At 43.4% G+C, this 17,072-nt stretch overlaps 1 protein-coding gene across 1 annotated transcript in view; it reads right to left on the reverse strand.

Annotated features, from left to right (window-relative positions):
- pitpnm3 (PITPNM family member 3) overlaps positions 1 to 17,072 on the reverse strand; it is a 62,326-nt gene that overhangs the window by 17,971 nt on the left and 27,283 nt on the right. The window contains exons 4-8 of the mRNA XM_061072540.1: positions 14,881 to 14,948; positions 14,465 to 14,685; positions 4,017 to 4,206; positions 1,887 to 2,009; positions 1,116 to 1,303 (exon numbers count right to left, since the gene is read on the reverse strand). Coding sequence (XP_060928523.1) covers positions 1,116 to 1,303; positions 1,887 to 2,009; positions 4,017 to 4,206; positions 14,465 to 14,685; positions 14,881 to 14,948 — 790 coding nt within the window. The remainder of the gene's footprint in view (positions 1 to 1,115; positions 1,304 to 1,886; positions 2,010 to 4,016; positions 4,207 to 14,464; positions 14,686 to 14,880; positions 14,949 to 17,072) is intronic.

Consider the following 17,072-nt stretch of genomic DNA (forward strand, 5'->3'; position numbering starts at 1 on the left):
CTGCAAAACAGAAAACCTGCAGGCACAGCTAGCTGACAACATCGATCCTCCAAGTTTCTGCAATAGCCTAAGTCTCTGGAAGGGTTCGCTGTGAAATTGTTTCCTACAAACAGAACAATTGTTTTATGACGATTATAACATAAAAAAATCTGTTTAATCTGTCTCTATGTCTGTCGTCCGCCACGTTTTAAAAATCAATTCAGAGCTGAAAATCCTCCAGTGTGCACAAGGCATATTTGAGGTTTAAATGCGGTTACCTAGTCCTTACTTTCCTTGAATGCATCAATCCTGAAATCCCCAAATAGTTTTATTTTTCATTTTACCGCGGCCTCATTCACCTCTTGTTTGTTTCAGGTGCTTCTCTCTCCAGTCTCCTCTTCAGGAGGTGAAATGCGGCTCTATTAGGTTAAAGTCCAGTTATTGACCTGGCCACAGTCTAAAACCTTCCACTTCCCCCCCTGATGAAATCTTTTGTTGTGTTATGAGTCATTGTTTTGCTGTATGATGAAGTTCCTCTCAGTGGGTCTGGATGCATCTGTCTGTAAATTGGCAGCAATTTGTTTCTGTAGATGCCTGAATTTATTCTGCTGCAATCATCTGGACGTCTGTTCCAGGAGCAGCAGCCGGCACCGTGCTTCACAGATGAGATTGTGCTGATTTGGGTCATGAGCAGCACATCTCTTTCTCTACATTTTCATCACAAGTTCATCTCATCAGTCCATAAAACGTCCAGTTCCAGCACCTCCTCATCTCATCTCTGTTCTTCTGATTCTCACAGCTGATGAGAGTCTTCTTCAAACATCGTGAAACCTTCACCCCTGCCCTGCGGAGGCTGGCGGTGATGTCACTGACTGAGATCTGTGCTTCCTCTCATGGTGGTGCTTTCAATAATCTCCACTCACACGTGTAAAATAACACTTCTCTGACTCACTTATTTCTCCGACTCTAAAAATAGAAAAGCATCATCTAAATTGTATGATTTTTAAATCATTTAGTTATATATGTGTTATAGGATAGTGTTCGGTTCTGAGCCTGGACCACAGTGCCTTTTCTGGGGTATCATCACATCACCACATGCCCTGTGTGTGTAGGTTTGTTCATGTGTGCTGCTCCACCTGGAAAAAAAGCTGTGCTGGCTGGTGGATGTGGCGTCTCCATCATACGAGTCGCTCTGCTTCCGGCTGAGCGGCGGCCCACTCTGACCGTGGCCCTCGTTGGGCGCCGAGATGTCGATGTTGCTCTTGCTCAGCCTCTTGCTAGAACTCAGATCCAGGCCGGACTCGCCGAGCAGCCCAGAGTTATCCTACAGAGGAGGGACGAGAGCGCTCACGTTACTGTCAAGCCTCATACGCTCACTGCACCGGGAGATTACACATAATCGGAGGGGAGTGGATGTGTTTTCCCAGGTGAACAGTGTTAGATGGGAGTGGATTTGAATGGGAGAGGGGAGAAGAACAGAGGGGGAGTAACGGGCAGAAAATGGGAAATCATGCAACTCAATGACAAGCTGCTTAGGGACATTACAAATGTAACACAGGTTCTCCTTCCTCCAAATCAACCACTGAAAACAAATGGTGATCAACACATAAATGAACCTTCATTGTGACTTGTAGCTTTTATGATATGAGACTTGAGAAAAACATTACACTGAGGATAACGCTGTGTTCCTGCTGTACGGTGACATAACTAAAAGCTGATCTTAACAGTAACGGTGTTAAATTACTTTTCTGGAAAGAGCAGAGGAGTTGTGCCAAGGTACAGAGACACAGGAGTTTAATCTTGATCATATATCACATATCCAGAGTAACCTTTTCTTACTAGTTTCCAGTAACCCCACAGACGTGCAGTATCCCCATCCCGCTATCACCATAACGCTGAGCTCATACCTTCAGGCTCTCGGTGCTGTTGTCCTTGCTGCTGCCGTCGGGACTGCCGGGCCTCGGCTGGTTGCTGAAGCACAAAGCGTCAAAGCACAGCACCCCCCCCACGCAGTCGCCCATCAGGCAGACCTGCGAGGCAAAGTTATGATTTAGACGCCCCTTCGCATATGGTGCTCTCAGTCAGTGAAAGGTTTGACAGGGGGGTATTGGAGAGGTGTATGAATGGAATAAAGAATAAATAGAAAGAGAAAACAACATATTTCATATAGATGGGATGGTGTGACTCACTGTGCCCCGTCACACTCTACATACAAAGAGGGAACACTATGTACCATCTACTAAACGTCATAGAATATGATTACAACAATTAGTATGTCAGAGATCGATTGATTTAAACTATCAGGTAATGTTGCAGCATCTAACATTTTACAACCACTGTTCGGAAAATGTCACAATGATGAAGCCAAATGTGCTCCAAAAACGTGTAAAACTCTTTTTCATATACAGGAGCAGCTTGTGGTTAGCACTCCCTGGCTGTTTCACTTCCATTCAAATTTTGCTTTAATGTTTTGAGGCAGTCTTCATTTCCTTCAGTGCATTGCATTGATGGGAAAGAATTGCTTGCAATTACAAGCAAATGGTTGGAAACTCTGAAGAGCACATACATCTGTCATGGCAAAACAGTCCCCTTGTGAACCCCATTTAAATTCACTACATCCGTATTTTGAAGTTTTTTGTCCCCATCAAGATCCATTAATCATTGAAAACCTCAAAATGTTAAAGAAAGAGAAAGAAACCTCTGGTAGTTTTTGCATAATACTGCAGCCTAACAAACTGACAAAACAAAAACATAACCTCCTTGGCAGTGCACCAAAAAAATGTTTTGTGTGTAAATGCTCAAAAGGTTTTGTTTTGTTGCTCCGATTTTTCTGTAACCAAATGATCACCTCTTAAGTTAAAATCATTTTTGGGTCTTTTCCAAACTTTGCGGTTTTGGTTTGCACCAAACATCTTCTACAGTGCAACCTGCTTAAAATGAATCTGCATTAAGAAACTGGGAGACTAATCCTGTTTTTTTGTGCCAATCCGTGTTTCCTCTATCGTCAGGTAGTAATTAGTGCTGGAAGGAAATAAAGCTCCAGCTCATCCCAATAAATATAATTACAAGTGGAATAATCTATAGGACAAATAATGGAGAGACGGAAAAGAGGATGAAAATGAAATACTATTGTAGCAGATAAAGTCAAATATTAACAGTATCCATCCATCATCCAGTGAGATTTGAAAGAACCAATCACATTATACAGGATCTACTATCAATCAACTGGACATTGCTGTGATTATATCACCAGTGGGACGTGTACTTGGCTGTATCTCATTTCTTGATCAGCCAATCAACTGTATTGATCAGTGGCTTTCAGAATCGAAGCCTGACATTTTGAAGAGTTTAACTTCAAAATACAATGTCACTCGTTAGAGGACAATCCTCCGCCAAGGCCGTAAGAGATCCCTTATGGAAACCACATCTAAATCCACTAGATCCGCATTTTTAAACATTGCTGATTTTGTTTTATTTTACAAGATCCAAAAATTATTCTCTAAGAAATCTACGCAAATGTTGAAAAGATCTCTGAATGTTAAAGAAAGTGAAAATGTATTCCTGGATTCCCCCTCTGATTCTGATCTGCACCAGAATTTAACGAGTTCTTTCAAACCCCTCGAGTAGTTTTTGCAGAATCCTGCTAACTAACAAACAAACAAATGTGAAAATGAAAAAACAATCTCTTTGACTGTAGAGACACATTATTTTTTCAATAATTGTTTGGACACTTTTTGACCTGTAATCACATTTTGGAATACGTTGCATGTGTGAGGCTGAGGATGTTGTTTTTCACGGCCGTTTAATTGTGAACTATCTTCTCCCACGTTATTACCTCGTTAGAAAAAAGCAGCTTGTTACCAAAGAGAGTGAAAGGTGGTCCTCTGGGCCCGAGCCCCCACAGTTTCCACAGATTACAGCGCCCACTCAAACGCAATCTCTACCTCCTTTGACAATTATCGACTCCCATTATGGTGTGTACAGCCCATTACTCTACAGAGTGTAGGAGTTCTCCTCTTCCCCGAGGTGTGACAGACCTGACCCGTGAATCCCTGGCCGTCCTCTGACTGCAGGAAGCTGTGGTACACCTGGTTGGCTCGAGCGATGACCGTTGCTACGGCATCCTGGTACCGCGGTGAGACGATGGCCAGGAGGGGGAGGGCAGCCAGGGGGAGGTGGTCCACGCTGCTGGACACACAGCTTTCATCGTAGCTGTACGGGTTCAGACTGGAGAGGGGGAGAGGGGGGAGAGGGGGGAGGCAGGAAGGAAGGTGGAAGGATGAAAGTGAAAAGAAAGACTAATCAGCACTTTGGTGTTTCCTTAGAAGTTAGTAGAATCCCAGTCATCATTTCCTAATGCAGCGTAAAGTAAAAAAAATACATGAAGGTTACGAAAAGTTCATCAAGCTCCTTTTGTGATACGCTTCCCCCTGAATCCTAATAATGTCTCATCCATCCAATCTGTTCAGCGGGATCACTATCTGAGGTCAGCATAGCCTTTCCACCGTGGTAAGGTATGTTTGTGTGTGTGTGTGTGCGTGTGTGTGTGTGTGTGTGTGTGTGTGTGTGTGTGTGTGTGTGTGTGTGTGTGTGTGTGTGTGTGTAGGTGTGTGTGAAGGTGTGTGTGTACAGAAGCGAGAAGAAGGATGTTATCTCAAGGAATATAACCTGTAAAAGTAGCAGCAACAGAGCCAGCTGTAGGGACATTAATATGTGTGTGTGTGTGTGTGTGTGTGTGTGTGTGTGTGTGTGTGTGTGTGTGTGTGTGTGTGTGTGTGTGTGTGTGTGTGTGTGTGTGTGTGTGTGTGTGGTGTGTGTGTACAGAGGCGAGAAAAAGGATGTTATCTCTCAAGGAATATAACCTGTAAAAGTAGCAGCAACAGAGCCAGCTGTAGGGACATTAATATGTGTGTGTGTGTGTGTGTGTTTGTGTGTGTATGTGTGTGTTGATCAAGTGAGACACTTCATGTGACAGCTTGGGGAAAACATTAAAAGATGACGTTGCCTTGGTCTCTCTCTCCTTGAGCCGCAGCGTCGACCCCGTCACCATCCATCAGATGCTCTGATTGCAGGAAGGAGCAGCGACGCTACACCAAGGCTGAGATATGAGCTACGTCACCAACAATGGACACCTCAATACACACAGGGACACAACCTCTGTGTAGGGACTCACAATTTCCAAATGGCACTGACACAAAATTTATAGGATACAACATTTTTGGGAAGCACACACTTGATCTCCCAGGATGAAAGATATTCAATTCAGAAATAGATTTTCTTCCTATCGTCTAGGTCGGTACTTTTTTCCCTATCGTCCAAAACCAGCAGTTTGAAATCAGTCTCTCAGAAGGTTTTGAACTCACTGAGCCCCAGATCCCTTTCACTCCCTCCGTCATGCAAAGCATCGATAGAGCCTGAACTCACAGAGTTGAAGCAGAGGGTTTTACAAGCGGAATAAGACACGAAAGTCTTCATCCACCAACCCTCAAATTCAAACAGGGGAAAGACACAAGCTGAACCTTTAAATCTGGTAGGGTCTAGATTTCAGCTGTGAATGAAAACATGATATTTAGTATTTCTGGCAGCAGGACGTTGGTGTTTTTGGGACTGAGTCATCATAAACAGTGGTGCCCACGTTTGCCGTAAAGTACAAACACGTCAACCAGTGCAGCAGTGCAGTTCTGTGATGTATTTTTATTACCAAATTATGGAGCTCTGTGGCACAGAGGAGTTTATCAGAGGTTTTTGTGACATTAATGCGTTGTCCAAGCTACTGTGGATATTTTCTTTTACTGATATCTTTTGTTAAATATCTCCATCCAGACACAAACTGGGACTCAACCCAAAAATGAATCAAACAAGCAAGCCCGGACAAAAAGGTGGCAGTGGACTCTACATCCAAGTAAGATTGGGCGATTTTGGTGAATGTTGGTGTGAAGTGACATTCAGTGACCTGGGAGAGTGACAGCCAAGCTCAGAGAAGCTGGTGTATAGCTCCCACTGTTGTTGATGTTGTAGTTTCTGGTGCTCACTCATTACACAAAGCAACAGTGGGCATGCACAAAGTGAACTGTGATGTCGTTTGCATGAGGACGAGAGGCACTGACCCAAAAGGAAAAAGGTTTGTTTTTTAAAAATATGTGCATTCGTGTGGACCTGGGATAAAATACAGAACATCCGCAGCCTGGTGAAAACCAAAAAATAATAATAACAGCTGTTCCTTAATGGGCTTTCAGAGATAATTAGATAATGACCAACATCTCAGCGAGTCCTGTCTTCCTCACTGAGTAACTGGCTCCGCACACTGCAGCCTCTCCACTGCCAGCGAGTCGGAAGGAAAACTGTAATCGTTCAAACGTGAATGTTTTTATCTTTTAATTGAGGTTAATTCTTTTCTCTTGCTCTCATACTTTGTTTTTCTAATCTTGGGGAGCAAATATTTCCCAAAAGGTGCGAGTTGTTCTTGTTGTTCTACTTCTAATTGGGCTGCCAGGATTTATTCTGTAAGTCACTGAGGACCCCTTTTGTGCCTCTGGGGGGCTTTGTGAGCTTTGTTTATCCGGAGCCAAACATTGTGTTGTCATGGTTACACCATCCCTGAGTAGGAGAAAATGGAAGTTGAAGTACACTTGATGCAAGAAACTAAAATGTACAAATCCTCTGACTTTCTGTGAATTATCCCATGTAAATAGGGCTAATTGAGCATTTTATTTGATTGCCTGATCCGACTTTTCTCATTAAAATCCCATTTTCAGGGCTGAAGCACATTTATTTTCAACCCAAACTTTGGACCCAAAACTTTAGAACTTCTAACAAAAAAACTATTCCTGCACCAGTTCCAATACACTGTGCTGCGGCGCTTTGGGAAACCCGTCGGGATAGAGAGAGACGAGATGTGCTCGCAGCGACTCACTGTTCAGCAGCCAGTCTCTGAAGCTGAGGCGGATAAAGCCACCTTCACATCCTCACTGCTTCTACACAGCAAACTGACACTTCTGTGGCGGAGGGGAATTATTTGCATGAACCAGAAGAGGTGTGAAGAGGTTGGAAAATGTTTGAAAAATGAAAAGTCACACTATTCTGCTTGACAGAAATACGTGAAAGTCAAACATATCATCCACAAAATAGTCGGTTAACCTTTAAACGTGCTCTGGGTCCTGTAGAAGCAACATAAAGATGCACGGAGCTCCCAGAGCTGTGAGCTGTGGACTCTTTCTAAACTCAATTGTGCTGCCGCAGCGTGTTTTAACATTCCTGTAATCTCTATAAAGCATATTCCCTGTTGGGTTAGTTTCTCCTGCAGCTTCACTCTTGGCAGTCTCCCGCTGCACTAGTCGCTATAAATGCAGCGTTGCGAGGCGTCACACCCCCAGGTTGTGTCTCTGATGTGTCGCTGTCAGTAGAAGAAGTGTGTAGACATCACCTGCAGACTCTTGAAATGCAATGTGTGACTCCAGGTCCTGGGGGCAGCTTCTTGTGATGGATTGTTCTCTACGTGCTGCTCCCATGCAGATTTGAAAGGATACAAGGAACAAAGGGAAACCTCTTTAACTCGAACGGTACCGCGCAAAAACTTATTTGCATAACAACAGTCACTCTCAATCCGTGAGAAATATTCGGCTCAGGCAATTTAAGCAGCAATGGTGGCACGTTGCTCTCGGGAGGACTCGCCGTGCAACAATATACCATCACCTCATCCCACCATTTGTCTGTTTGTCAGGTTCCTGTTAATGAATTTGGGGACTAAAATGAGAAATCCCTATATACCAATTGAGAACCAATGAGTGCTTGTGGTTGTTTGGCCTTGATCTCATTAGAATCTTGTTAAAAAAAAACAACTACTTACATACACCCCCCCCAAAACACAAACTTATTCAAAGAGAATCTCCACAAAAGCAACAAAGCTCCAATTAATATTCCGCACGCAGCTTTTCCTCTGAACAGGATTCACGAGTCACACAGCAGAGGTTCAACACCTGCTGCACTGCAAATGTCAGGTGAGACTCTCATTATTTGCATTGCATAATTGCTTGATTATGCAAGCACTTGTTTGTATTATTAACACAGAGCAGCCACTGTTTTACATTCAGATGAGTGCAGAGAAATGTGTGTGTGTGCGTGTATGGTGTGTGTGTGTGTGTGTGTGTGTGTGCGTGCATGAGCCAAACTGATGGTACAACATGCTGGAGGGTTGCAGGTTATTCTGTTTTCAGAATCAATGATTCGGAAAAAAAGCTGCACCACCAAACCATCCAAATCCCATCTGCACTTAATAGCTATAATAACTCCTAATTATCTGATTATTATAATTTCCAATGAAAATGCAGGTGATCAATGAGGCTGCGACATCAGACAAACAGTTTTATGCTTTACCGTATTTGCTGGGGGGGGGGCAGATGTTGTTCTGCCTTCTTGGTTATTGACACTGTCCCAATTCCCCCCTTAGCCCCTCCCCCTTGGGTCTAGCTTCATTTTGCACGTGGCCATGTAGGGTAGTGTTGACCCATTTGTGATCGAGGGGTAGTGGCTATCTCGCCACTCAAACACCCGCTTTAACCCCTTGTAGACGAATGTCGCGAATTCGCCTTAAACCCCATTCCGATCTTTTTATCCCACTAATACCTGATGGTGCAAATTCTACACATATCAAGAACGTATTGGAAGCACTCTACCGCCATCTAGTGGTCGGAGTGGAAAATACATACTAGCCCCTTAAGACTGTGCAGCAAAGTTATTTTGAGGCATTCAGCTGTATTTGAAATACTGTGATGATGGAACAGCAATGATTCGTACAGAAATATATGTTGTTATTCAAATTCAAGCAAAAGCAGCATAAATATAATAATCTACATACCAGAGACTGGAAGTGCAGTTATGACCCATAATGCCTAATGTCGCTAATTTACCTCATACCCTGAATTTATATCTATTGTATATGCCATATTGAAATTAACAATCTCCACTTAATTTAGCATCTGTATGACAGCAAAAAACCCAAATAATATTTTTTTTATATAATTGGAAATTAATCAATAGAGTATTCAGAACCCTCATAAAAACGAGTCAATGGAAATTTCCGAAACAACATGGTGACCACTGGAGTAAAATGCTCATTAGTATGAAATCTTGCAAAATAACCTTGGAAATTCTTTATCTTATTTAACTTCGGTAGCAAATAAAAATGTAATTGAATCACATGACTCCTTTTTCCTGTACATGAAGCTTGAAATAAGTTTCTTTGGACAGAACTAACATTACATTGAAATAAAAACGCTGACTCACTGTGAATTGATCAGGAGGTAGAGTACAGGAGGCTGCTTCCCGTCACAGAGTCGCCCTCATTGTTCCAAGATGTGAGTCATCACTCACGAGTCGCAGCATTTACCTCGTTCACACAGCTCCACTCTCAGCAGTAAAAGAGTTGTTAACCGAGAACGAGCTGAGGTCATGCTGCTGCAAGCACGTTTCTAAAGAGTAAGTGTAATTTGCTGCTCTGTTATCGGCGTCAGTCGACCTGAGACTGGCTGGAACTAAAGTTATCCTCTTCGTAATTAGGGAGAGCGCCCAGAAATAGTCCTGGCAGGTCCCCAGCTGCCGATGGCCAGAATAATGAGTCGGCATCTCCCTGAACCGAGGTCGCTCGCTGTGCACACGGACAGGGGGACTTCCTCTTCCTCTGATGGAAAAGTGATACTTAAAAATGACTCACCGAATCTATTCGATCAATTATATATTTTTTAAAGTTTTTAAGAGTTGAAATGTTTCTTTCTCGTCTCCTGGTGACGGTGAGCGGAAGTCAGGTTGAGAGGCTTTTCACTTTTGCTGTTAGCTGAATGTGTTATGGTGCAGTGACACACATTCGGTGATGCTTTCCAACTGTGTTTGTGTTGTGTGGGATGTAACCGTGCGAGTGTGACTATGCTTTACGTGTGCGTGTGTGTTGTCTTGACACCTCGCTCCGAGCCAATGCCGTCAGGTACGTTCATTAGCAGGCAAAGCTAATAATGAGCCGTGAGAGCCCTTCACAGCACAAGAGGCCATGAACACAAGGGTCAGCAAGGTCAACCCAAGCTGAAAAACATGCTCATCCTCTCTGGGGGTGTTGCGCAAAACACGAGGAATCATCACAATCTGTGTCCGAAGTGTTTTGTTTACGTGCGAAGAGGCTTTGTCCCCTTCACTCTGTGGGCGACTCTCAGCCGAGCCGTTACCCAGAACAAGGACCAAACAACCCGTACGGCGGCGATTCCTTGCAGCCCTGCCGGCGATTCCTCTGTTTTTGTTGGCACACAAACGATTGAGGCTCCACACCTCCACGAGTCTAACACTGTGCTTAGAGCAAACACTGGAAACTGACTGAAGTGTTGTGTTTGTTGCTGTGTGGGAGTGTGTGAACGCTACTGACGGGACATATTGTCGGGGACCTGGAGCCATCTTGGTCTAATTTCACTGGAGAGCCAAAACACACGTATTTTACTTCTCCGTGCTCAGGAGGTTTTTTTCTTTACAATTACGCTATAAGTGAAAAAACTGCTCTGGCTCGTTTGTGTTGCTTTCATCGATCACAGTCGCCTGAGGCGGCACTAAACTCAGGATGCAGTGTCAGCGCCCTTGAAAAGTATTGGTGGGGAAACTTGTTTTGGTGGAACATTTTAACTTGGGGAGAAGATCACTGTCATTAAACTTCCCCCCCCCCTAAAAAACAATAAAGGATACATCTGCTGTAAGATTGCTCAATCCAATTTTGTCAAAACCTTGATAAAGTCATGAAGCGTGGAGGTTGTTGTTCTTTCCCTGAACGAAATGGATTTTGAAAATGAATGTGAGACATGCAGCCAATGGCTAGTCCAGTTTGCCGACGATAATTGATATATATATATATATGTTGGTTGATCAATGAGAGAAACTGCAGAGACATTTTTAAACTAACTTTGAATAGTTTGTAGAAGAAAAATGACAAGTTGATTTTTCAATAGGAATATGTCCTGCTTGGTATCTTGGTAACTGGTAAGTAATTTAATCAACAATAGAAAGGAATATGCATCAAGATTGTTGTTTATGTTATGTGTTGTGCATCTTATTTAAAACTTCCAAATATCAGTAGCAGTCTCGTAAAAAACCCAGCATCAGTCAGCTATAACAGAAATGTATTAATAATAATAAGAATGTAACGTAGATAGTTCAGCCTGTCTCTGAATTTTGGGGTTTGTCCATTCAATTTGTAGTCATATTTAATATTTCGTTAATGTGCTTATTTTCTTGTGTTACAGCTTTGTATTTTTGTGACGTAACGTTTTAACATGAATGTGTCGCATTTTAAGCAAAACTTCATGCATGGTGCCTTCATGGAAATTGTGTATTCATATGTGCGTGTGTCCACATGCATGTGAGAGCAGAGAATCAAGATGTGTCGCACTAACTCAGTTTTGCTAGACTCCCAAAGGAAGTTGTTGTTTTGCATATTTTATCTGTGGATGCCGTGAAAGCCGAGCACACGTCAAGCTGCCGAGCAGCGACACAACTCCAATCTCTTTCCACTCATCACTCCTCACTTCCAGGCACTGACTCGTTCACAGGAGAGGACCGAGGCCCTGGCGACTGCCGGACACATCCTCCAAGCCCCGGTGATTAGTGACATTTCAAACAGAAACATCCTCAGCATATAATTGGAGTGCGGCGACAACTAAGTGACGCTGTCACCGATAAAACTGGTGACCAGTGGGACGTGTGACATTAAATGTGAAATGAAATCATTAGTTTCGCTTGAGCAGCTCACTGAGCAGTCAGCAGGCAAGACGAGAAGAAAAAAGGAGGAAATGCGTGGACACAGACACGTATTTACTTCCTGCATGTTTCTGGAAAACATCCATCTGCCAAGGACTCCATTACCGTACAACTGCACCTGCAGCGAGAGCTGGGAGTTTTAATGCCGATAATACCAGATAATCTTCCATAGGGGAAGACTCGTCGACTGACTGCTAATCATCACTGAGCTTCCACCACCATATCAGCAATTAACTTCCATTCCCTCTGAAACTGATATCACAAATGAAACCTGAACACACAGTGACTGTGGCTAATTAGACAAACAGATCATTGCACGCGCTCCTTGCAGAGGAGCCACCTCCAGCCCTGAGGAGGAGGCTTCACAATAAAATGCAACGATAGTTAAAGTGTTGAATAGACCACATGACCACGAGGCTGAAAATGTCATCTGCATACTAATTAACAAGTCTGGTTTGTTGTCTTTGGTCAATATATTTTGTCAATTAACCTTCACCATCTCAGCCCAGCAGGCATTTAGGCCTCTAAGCTAATTCCTGCAGGCGTGCATTCATTCAGGGCAGATTGTTGAAATGCCTCCTTTGACAGATTCGTTCAGCGCAGACAGTCCATTGCTCTCAGTCATGTAGAAGTATAGTGATGATGTTGATTGAGTTAAATAATGGAACCGATCGCTTAAAACACTTTGAGCTTCACAATCCCTCCATCATTCATAAGCCGACTCACATAGCAAATCCATGCAGCTAATACAACACGACTCTTCTCATTATTTCTCCACTTATATGTTTATTTCATCACCGCAGCTTCCTCCTTCATGAGCTGAGCTTTCAGTATTGTGGATTTAACTTGGATTTCCATGTCTATTTTGGTAGCAGAGGGGGGGGGGGGATTTAATCTCCGAGCAGAGTCCACGATTCTTCGAGAACTCCCTCAAAGATCACAGAGGGACAATTTACTTGACGCATGTCTGGTTTAACTCAGCAGATGTTAAAAGGTGTAAACGCATCAGTCTCCTGACGCTCACTATGTCTCAACTCTTCACAAGAGTTACTTCATCGGCAAGCAGCCGCTGGAAAGAAGCACTTTCCAGAGACGGCTCTGGACATCCATCTTTCTCACTGTTTCATTAAAGCATCAAGAAGAGGGCAGTGATTTCAATGGGTGTTGTCATACAGAAGCAGAACCTTGAGCATAATAACGTCTCTGTGTGGATACATTCAGCAAATGGCACCTTATATGTAATTAAAGCCTGAAGGGAGGAAAAAAGAGGCTGGAGGAATAAATACAAGTGGAATGGAAATTTCTCTATTTTTACCAATTTGTTAGGCTCTGTTGGTGTAGAACTGAGAAGAGCTGGCAGTTATTGCATCATCTACTTACATTGTTTTATTCTATTTACACAGCCAAACACCTGGTACCAATTAAACATCTGGAAATGCCTCGTAGTTATCGTCGGCTGCCATTACTGTCGTCGAAAGAAACAGCCGTCAACAACAGCTCAGCTCAAATGATCAAATATAAAATACATTTTTTTTTTGATGAAGAGTTTATCAGTCAAAACCTCATCATCATCATCAAGTTTGTCCAGACACATTGTTACAAATCCCTTTTGCTTTTTTTTAATTGAACTATATTATCTCACGTCTCTTCTTCAAATCATCCTTCTCTCCTCTCTAACTTGCAATTATCTCAGCTAATGATGAGCTAACTGAGTTTATCACTGCAATCTGATCCTCTCTTGATGGAGGAAAGTCGAGGTATAATCACATTGTGTTGTTGTCACATCCTTCATACACCAGCTACAAGAACCTAAGAAATGGGAGGACTAACTTTCAGGAGAAGTGATGGTAGGAACCCAAAGTGTTTCCCATCGTTCAGGTATCCGGCCCTGTTCTGCTGACGTACGTCTCCAGTCAACACTTCCTCTCTCAAATCACGCATGCGTCAATTTGTTTGCAAAGACAAACGCCAACTGCCTCTGCTCAGCCTGACTGTAACAGGTGGGTCCGTTGTCGAAGTTTCAATTGATTAGTGGCCTATAGGAAGCATTCGTGTTCACACAGATGAAAGGACGATGCTGCATGTGTCCCAGGAAACTATCAAATAATGCCGGAGCTATCAGACCTCAAATGCATCCTCACTGCGTTCACACCTGAATGGATCCTCTGAATACTCTGAAAGCTTCTACCTTTACCAAATGGACACCTTTGCAATAAAGGATTAAATGGGCAAAGAGACATATTGGACAGTTTCATGCTCCCACAACAAAAACCAAGAGGGAGCATATTAGGAGCTGTTCTTTAAGGACACGGTTTAATAATAAATGTGAAGAGATATATTTTATACAAAGTTTGTATAACAGATTCCATTATGCTGCTTTGCTTGATGCACTTAAACAGTCTGGGTCACTGAAAACTGAATCTGGGACAAAGCGATATTTCATTTGTTGGAGATTGTCTCTGGAAATCATACTGGAGAGATGAACATCCTTCTTTGAAAATTATATTTGGTGTTTTGATGACGCTTCAAAACATGCATATAAAAAATACTCTGCAGCTGTTTAAACTGATCGAGATCTAGTGACTATAAAGGACGGAGAACATGTATCACATCGTTTTCAGACCTTGTGCCCTTCTCCAGTTTTTTAAACATTATATAAACCACATCAGGATTATTAGTGTGTTCTGGCAGAGGCACTCACTTGGATACCAGGGAGAAGGCTTCAGCGCACACGGCCGGACATGGCACCAGCTTGATCATCACGTGTTCTGCAGCTGCCTGAAAGTGCGCCCGCGCCACCTTCTCCAGCACGGACGACAAGGTTTCCACATCGCCGGCCTTCGAGCTGGGGTCTCCGCCTGCCGTGTCCAAGATGTTTCCCCCGTGCACCACCAGCAGCAGCACATGGGTCTTACATTTCCTCTGCAAAAAGGGTTCAATTAGAGTTGAAAAAGAAGCAGTTGAAAGGAGAGACTACAAGGGAGGGAAGGGAAAGCAGGAACATTTGAAGGAGGAGCAGGGGGGTGGGGGGGTATAAGAAGACACGTAATCGGGTACTTCTAGTCGTTCTTGGCAACTGTTAAAAAACACTGAGTGGTTCTTCATAATGTTTCTTACCTCTGTGTCCTCGAGTCCTTCAATGCTGCTCTGAGGGGCACAGCGCGGACCACCCAGCTGGTAAAGACCTGATGTGAAGAGTAAAGTGCAGAGGCAGGAAGGAAGGAAAGAGGGCCAAATAAAAAAGAGAGAAAAGGGGAAAGAAAGGGTCACTGCCGGAGCCACTTCCCCCAGATGCACCAGAAATATAAATGGATATTGATTTGTGAATATGGTCTTAATGACTAATTCCTCTTCATCGTTCTTCATTCCAACTGGAAATTGGGTGATGGGTCATGAACCCTCGGGCTTAAACAGCATAACCATGATTTTCAGAATTCAATACTGACAAAAAAAAGCAGGCGTGTGGTTGTTTCTCGGCTGCGGAATCGAAAGTCGCCACACGTAATTGGATTTTGGTTTCTGTGATGCAGTAAAAACAATGGACCTCTTTTCCAGACACAAAGGAGGAGGGGACGAGGATGTTTTTAACCAAACTGCAACAACTAGAAGCATCTCTCCTTCTCTCTCTCCGTGTCGTGCAGCACATCAAGGGAACCTGGCCAAACTCATTACCCCCTGTGATCTCTGCCATCCTATTCCCTCTCTCTCTCCCTCTCTCTCTCTCTCCCCCCCCCAGGTCTCCAAGCTTTGCTCGCTCGCTCGCACGTTGTTTACTTGGCCTCCTCGTCTGGGAGCGCCTGTCAGGAGAGGCCCGCACAGACTCTGCACACTGTCAGCTTCCTTCCCGGCTCCCAGCCCACAGCCTGCTTCCGACTGCCGGCTTGTCGAGAACAGCTCAGCACACACAGGGGAGTCGGGGCGCTGCACTATTTCGGTCACAGAGTAACAAGAAATCAATGGAGAGAGGTTTTTTCTTTTTCTGAAAGAGGGAGAAAAGTTCCTCCGAACACCTTGTAAAGTATTTTACTGTGCAAACACACCCAGGGAGACAAGTGAGCAGAAAGAAATCTGCCTTGTTTGATGAAACTGTGATTGTAGTTATTTTGTGGTACAGATCATTAGTGTGTTCTTGGAAGACATCATATTAATGGATGCCACTACCTGGTATTTTGTTATATGCGATGAATGACTTTACAAACAATAAAGCCTCATTCCGCTGGGTTTCATCTTTGGTGTGTCAGCTTCTCTGTGCTACCTCCTTCCTCTTAAAGTACATCGGCGAAATGAGCCATTGGTTTGAAGCACATTCTTTTCTAAAAATATTTAAATGGTATCGATCAAATGGTGAAAATGGTCTGTGGGCAGTCTGTCATTTTTGTTCCAGAGTGAAATATCTTAAAGGTTCAGTGTGTAGAATTTAGTGAACTCTAGTGGTGGAGTTGAATGTTGCAGCTGAACCCCCCTCACCTAACCCTCCCCTTCCAAACATGAACCCTTGGCAGCCTTCAGTTGTCATGGAAACTCAAAAGGTGTTTAATTTGGGCTACTGTTAAAAACATGGTGGCCTCTGTGGAGAGGACCAGCTCAACTCAAGTGCTCATGTCTTGTTCATCATTTTTCAGAGTGATAACCATCATTTCAAATCCGATTGAGGTCACAAGTTTTAAGATAAATTCAGGTTCGTATTTTTGTCGAACCGAGTCCGATGTTTCCAAATAATAATTTTGATGTAAAATATATAAAATCACTGACAGTTATTTGAGTTTCCAACAGAAATACTTTGAAATTCGATCAGTCTTTAAGAAATTGCTGCTTGAAACTTTCATCTGAAACTCATAAAAGTTAGAGCAGCGCCTCAAACCAGAAAACTGAAATTGTTTTCATTACAAGTGTCCCAGTTTTCTGTGTTCTACAACACAACTGCATTATAAGAAGCCTTCGTGCATCTCACACGTAGCATCGAGTTGGAAATTGTCCTGTCAATCTGCAACAAAAAGCTGCGTTCAGCAGATTGTCGGAAAGAAAGCCGGAGGAAATAACAGAGCTTCAATCACCTCATCATGATTTGTGAGACGGGCACATATGCTGCGATTCTCCTGAATTCAGGGACAAAAGAGATATTGCTCTGATATTGGAGCAAACTGACAAAATCATCCTTCAGTTTGCACGGCTCGGGAAACCGGCTCCCTGGGGTCAATTCTTTTCCCTCCTGCAGCAGGTTTGTGTCATTCAAGGGGGGAGTCCAACTATCAATCTGCTTCTCTGTTTTCATCACTTAGGTTTCTCCTCACAGGTCTGAGTTCTGCCCG

Source organism: Limanda limanda, chromosome 6 (genome assembly GCF_963576545.1).
Source record: "Limanda limanda chromosome 6, fLimLim1.1, whole genome shotgun sequence".
Lineage (NCBI taxonomy): Eukaryota > Metazoa > Chordata > Actinopteri > Pleuronectiformes > Pleuronectidae > Limanda > Limanda limanda.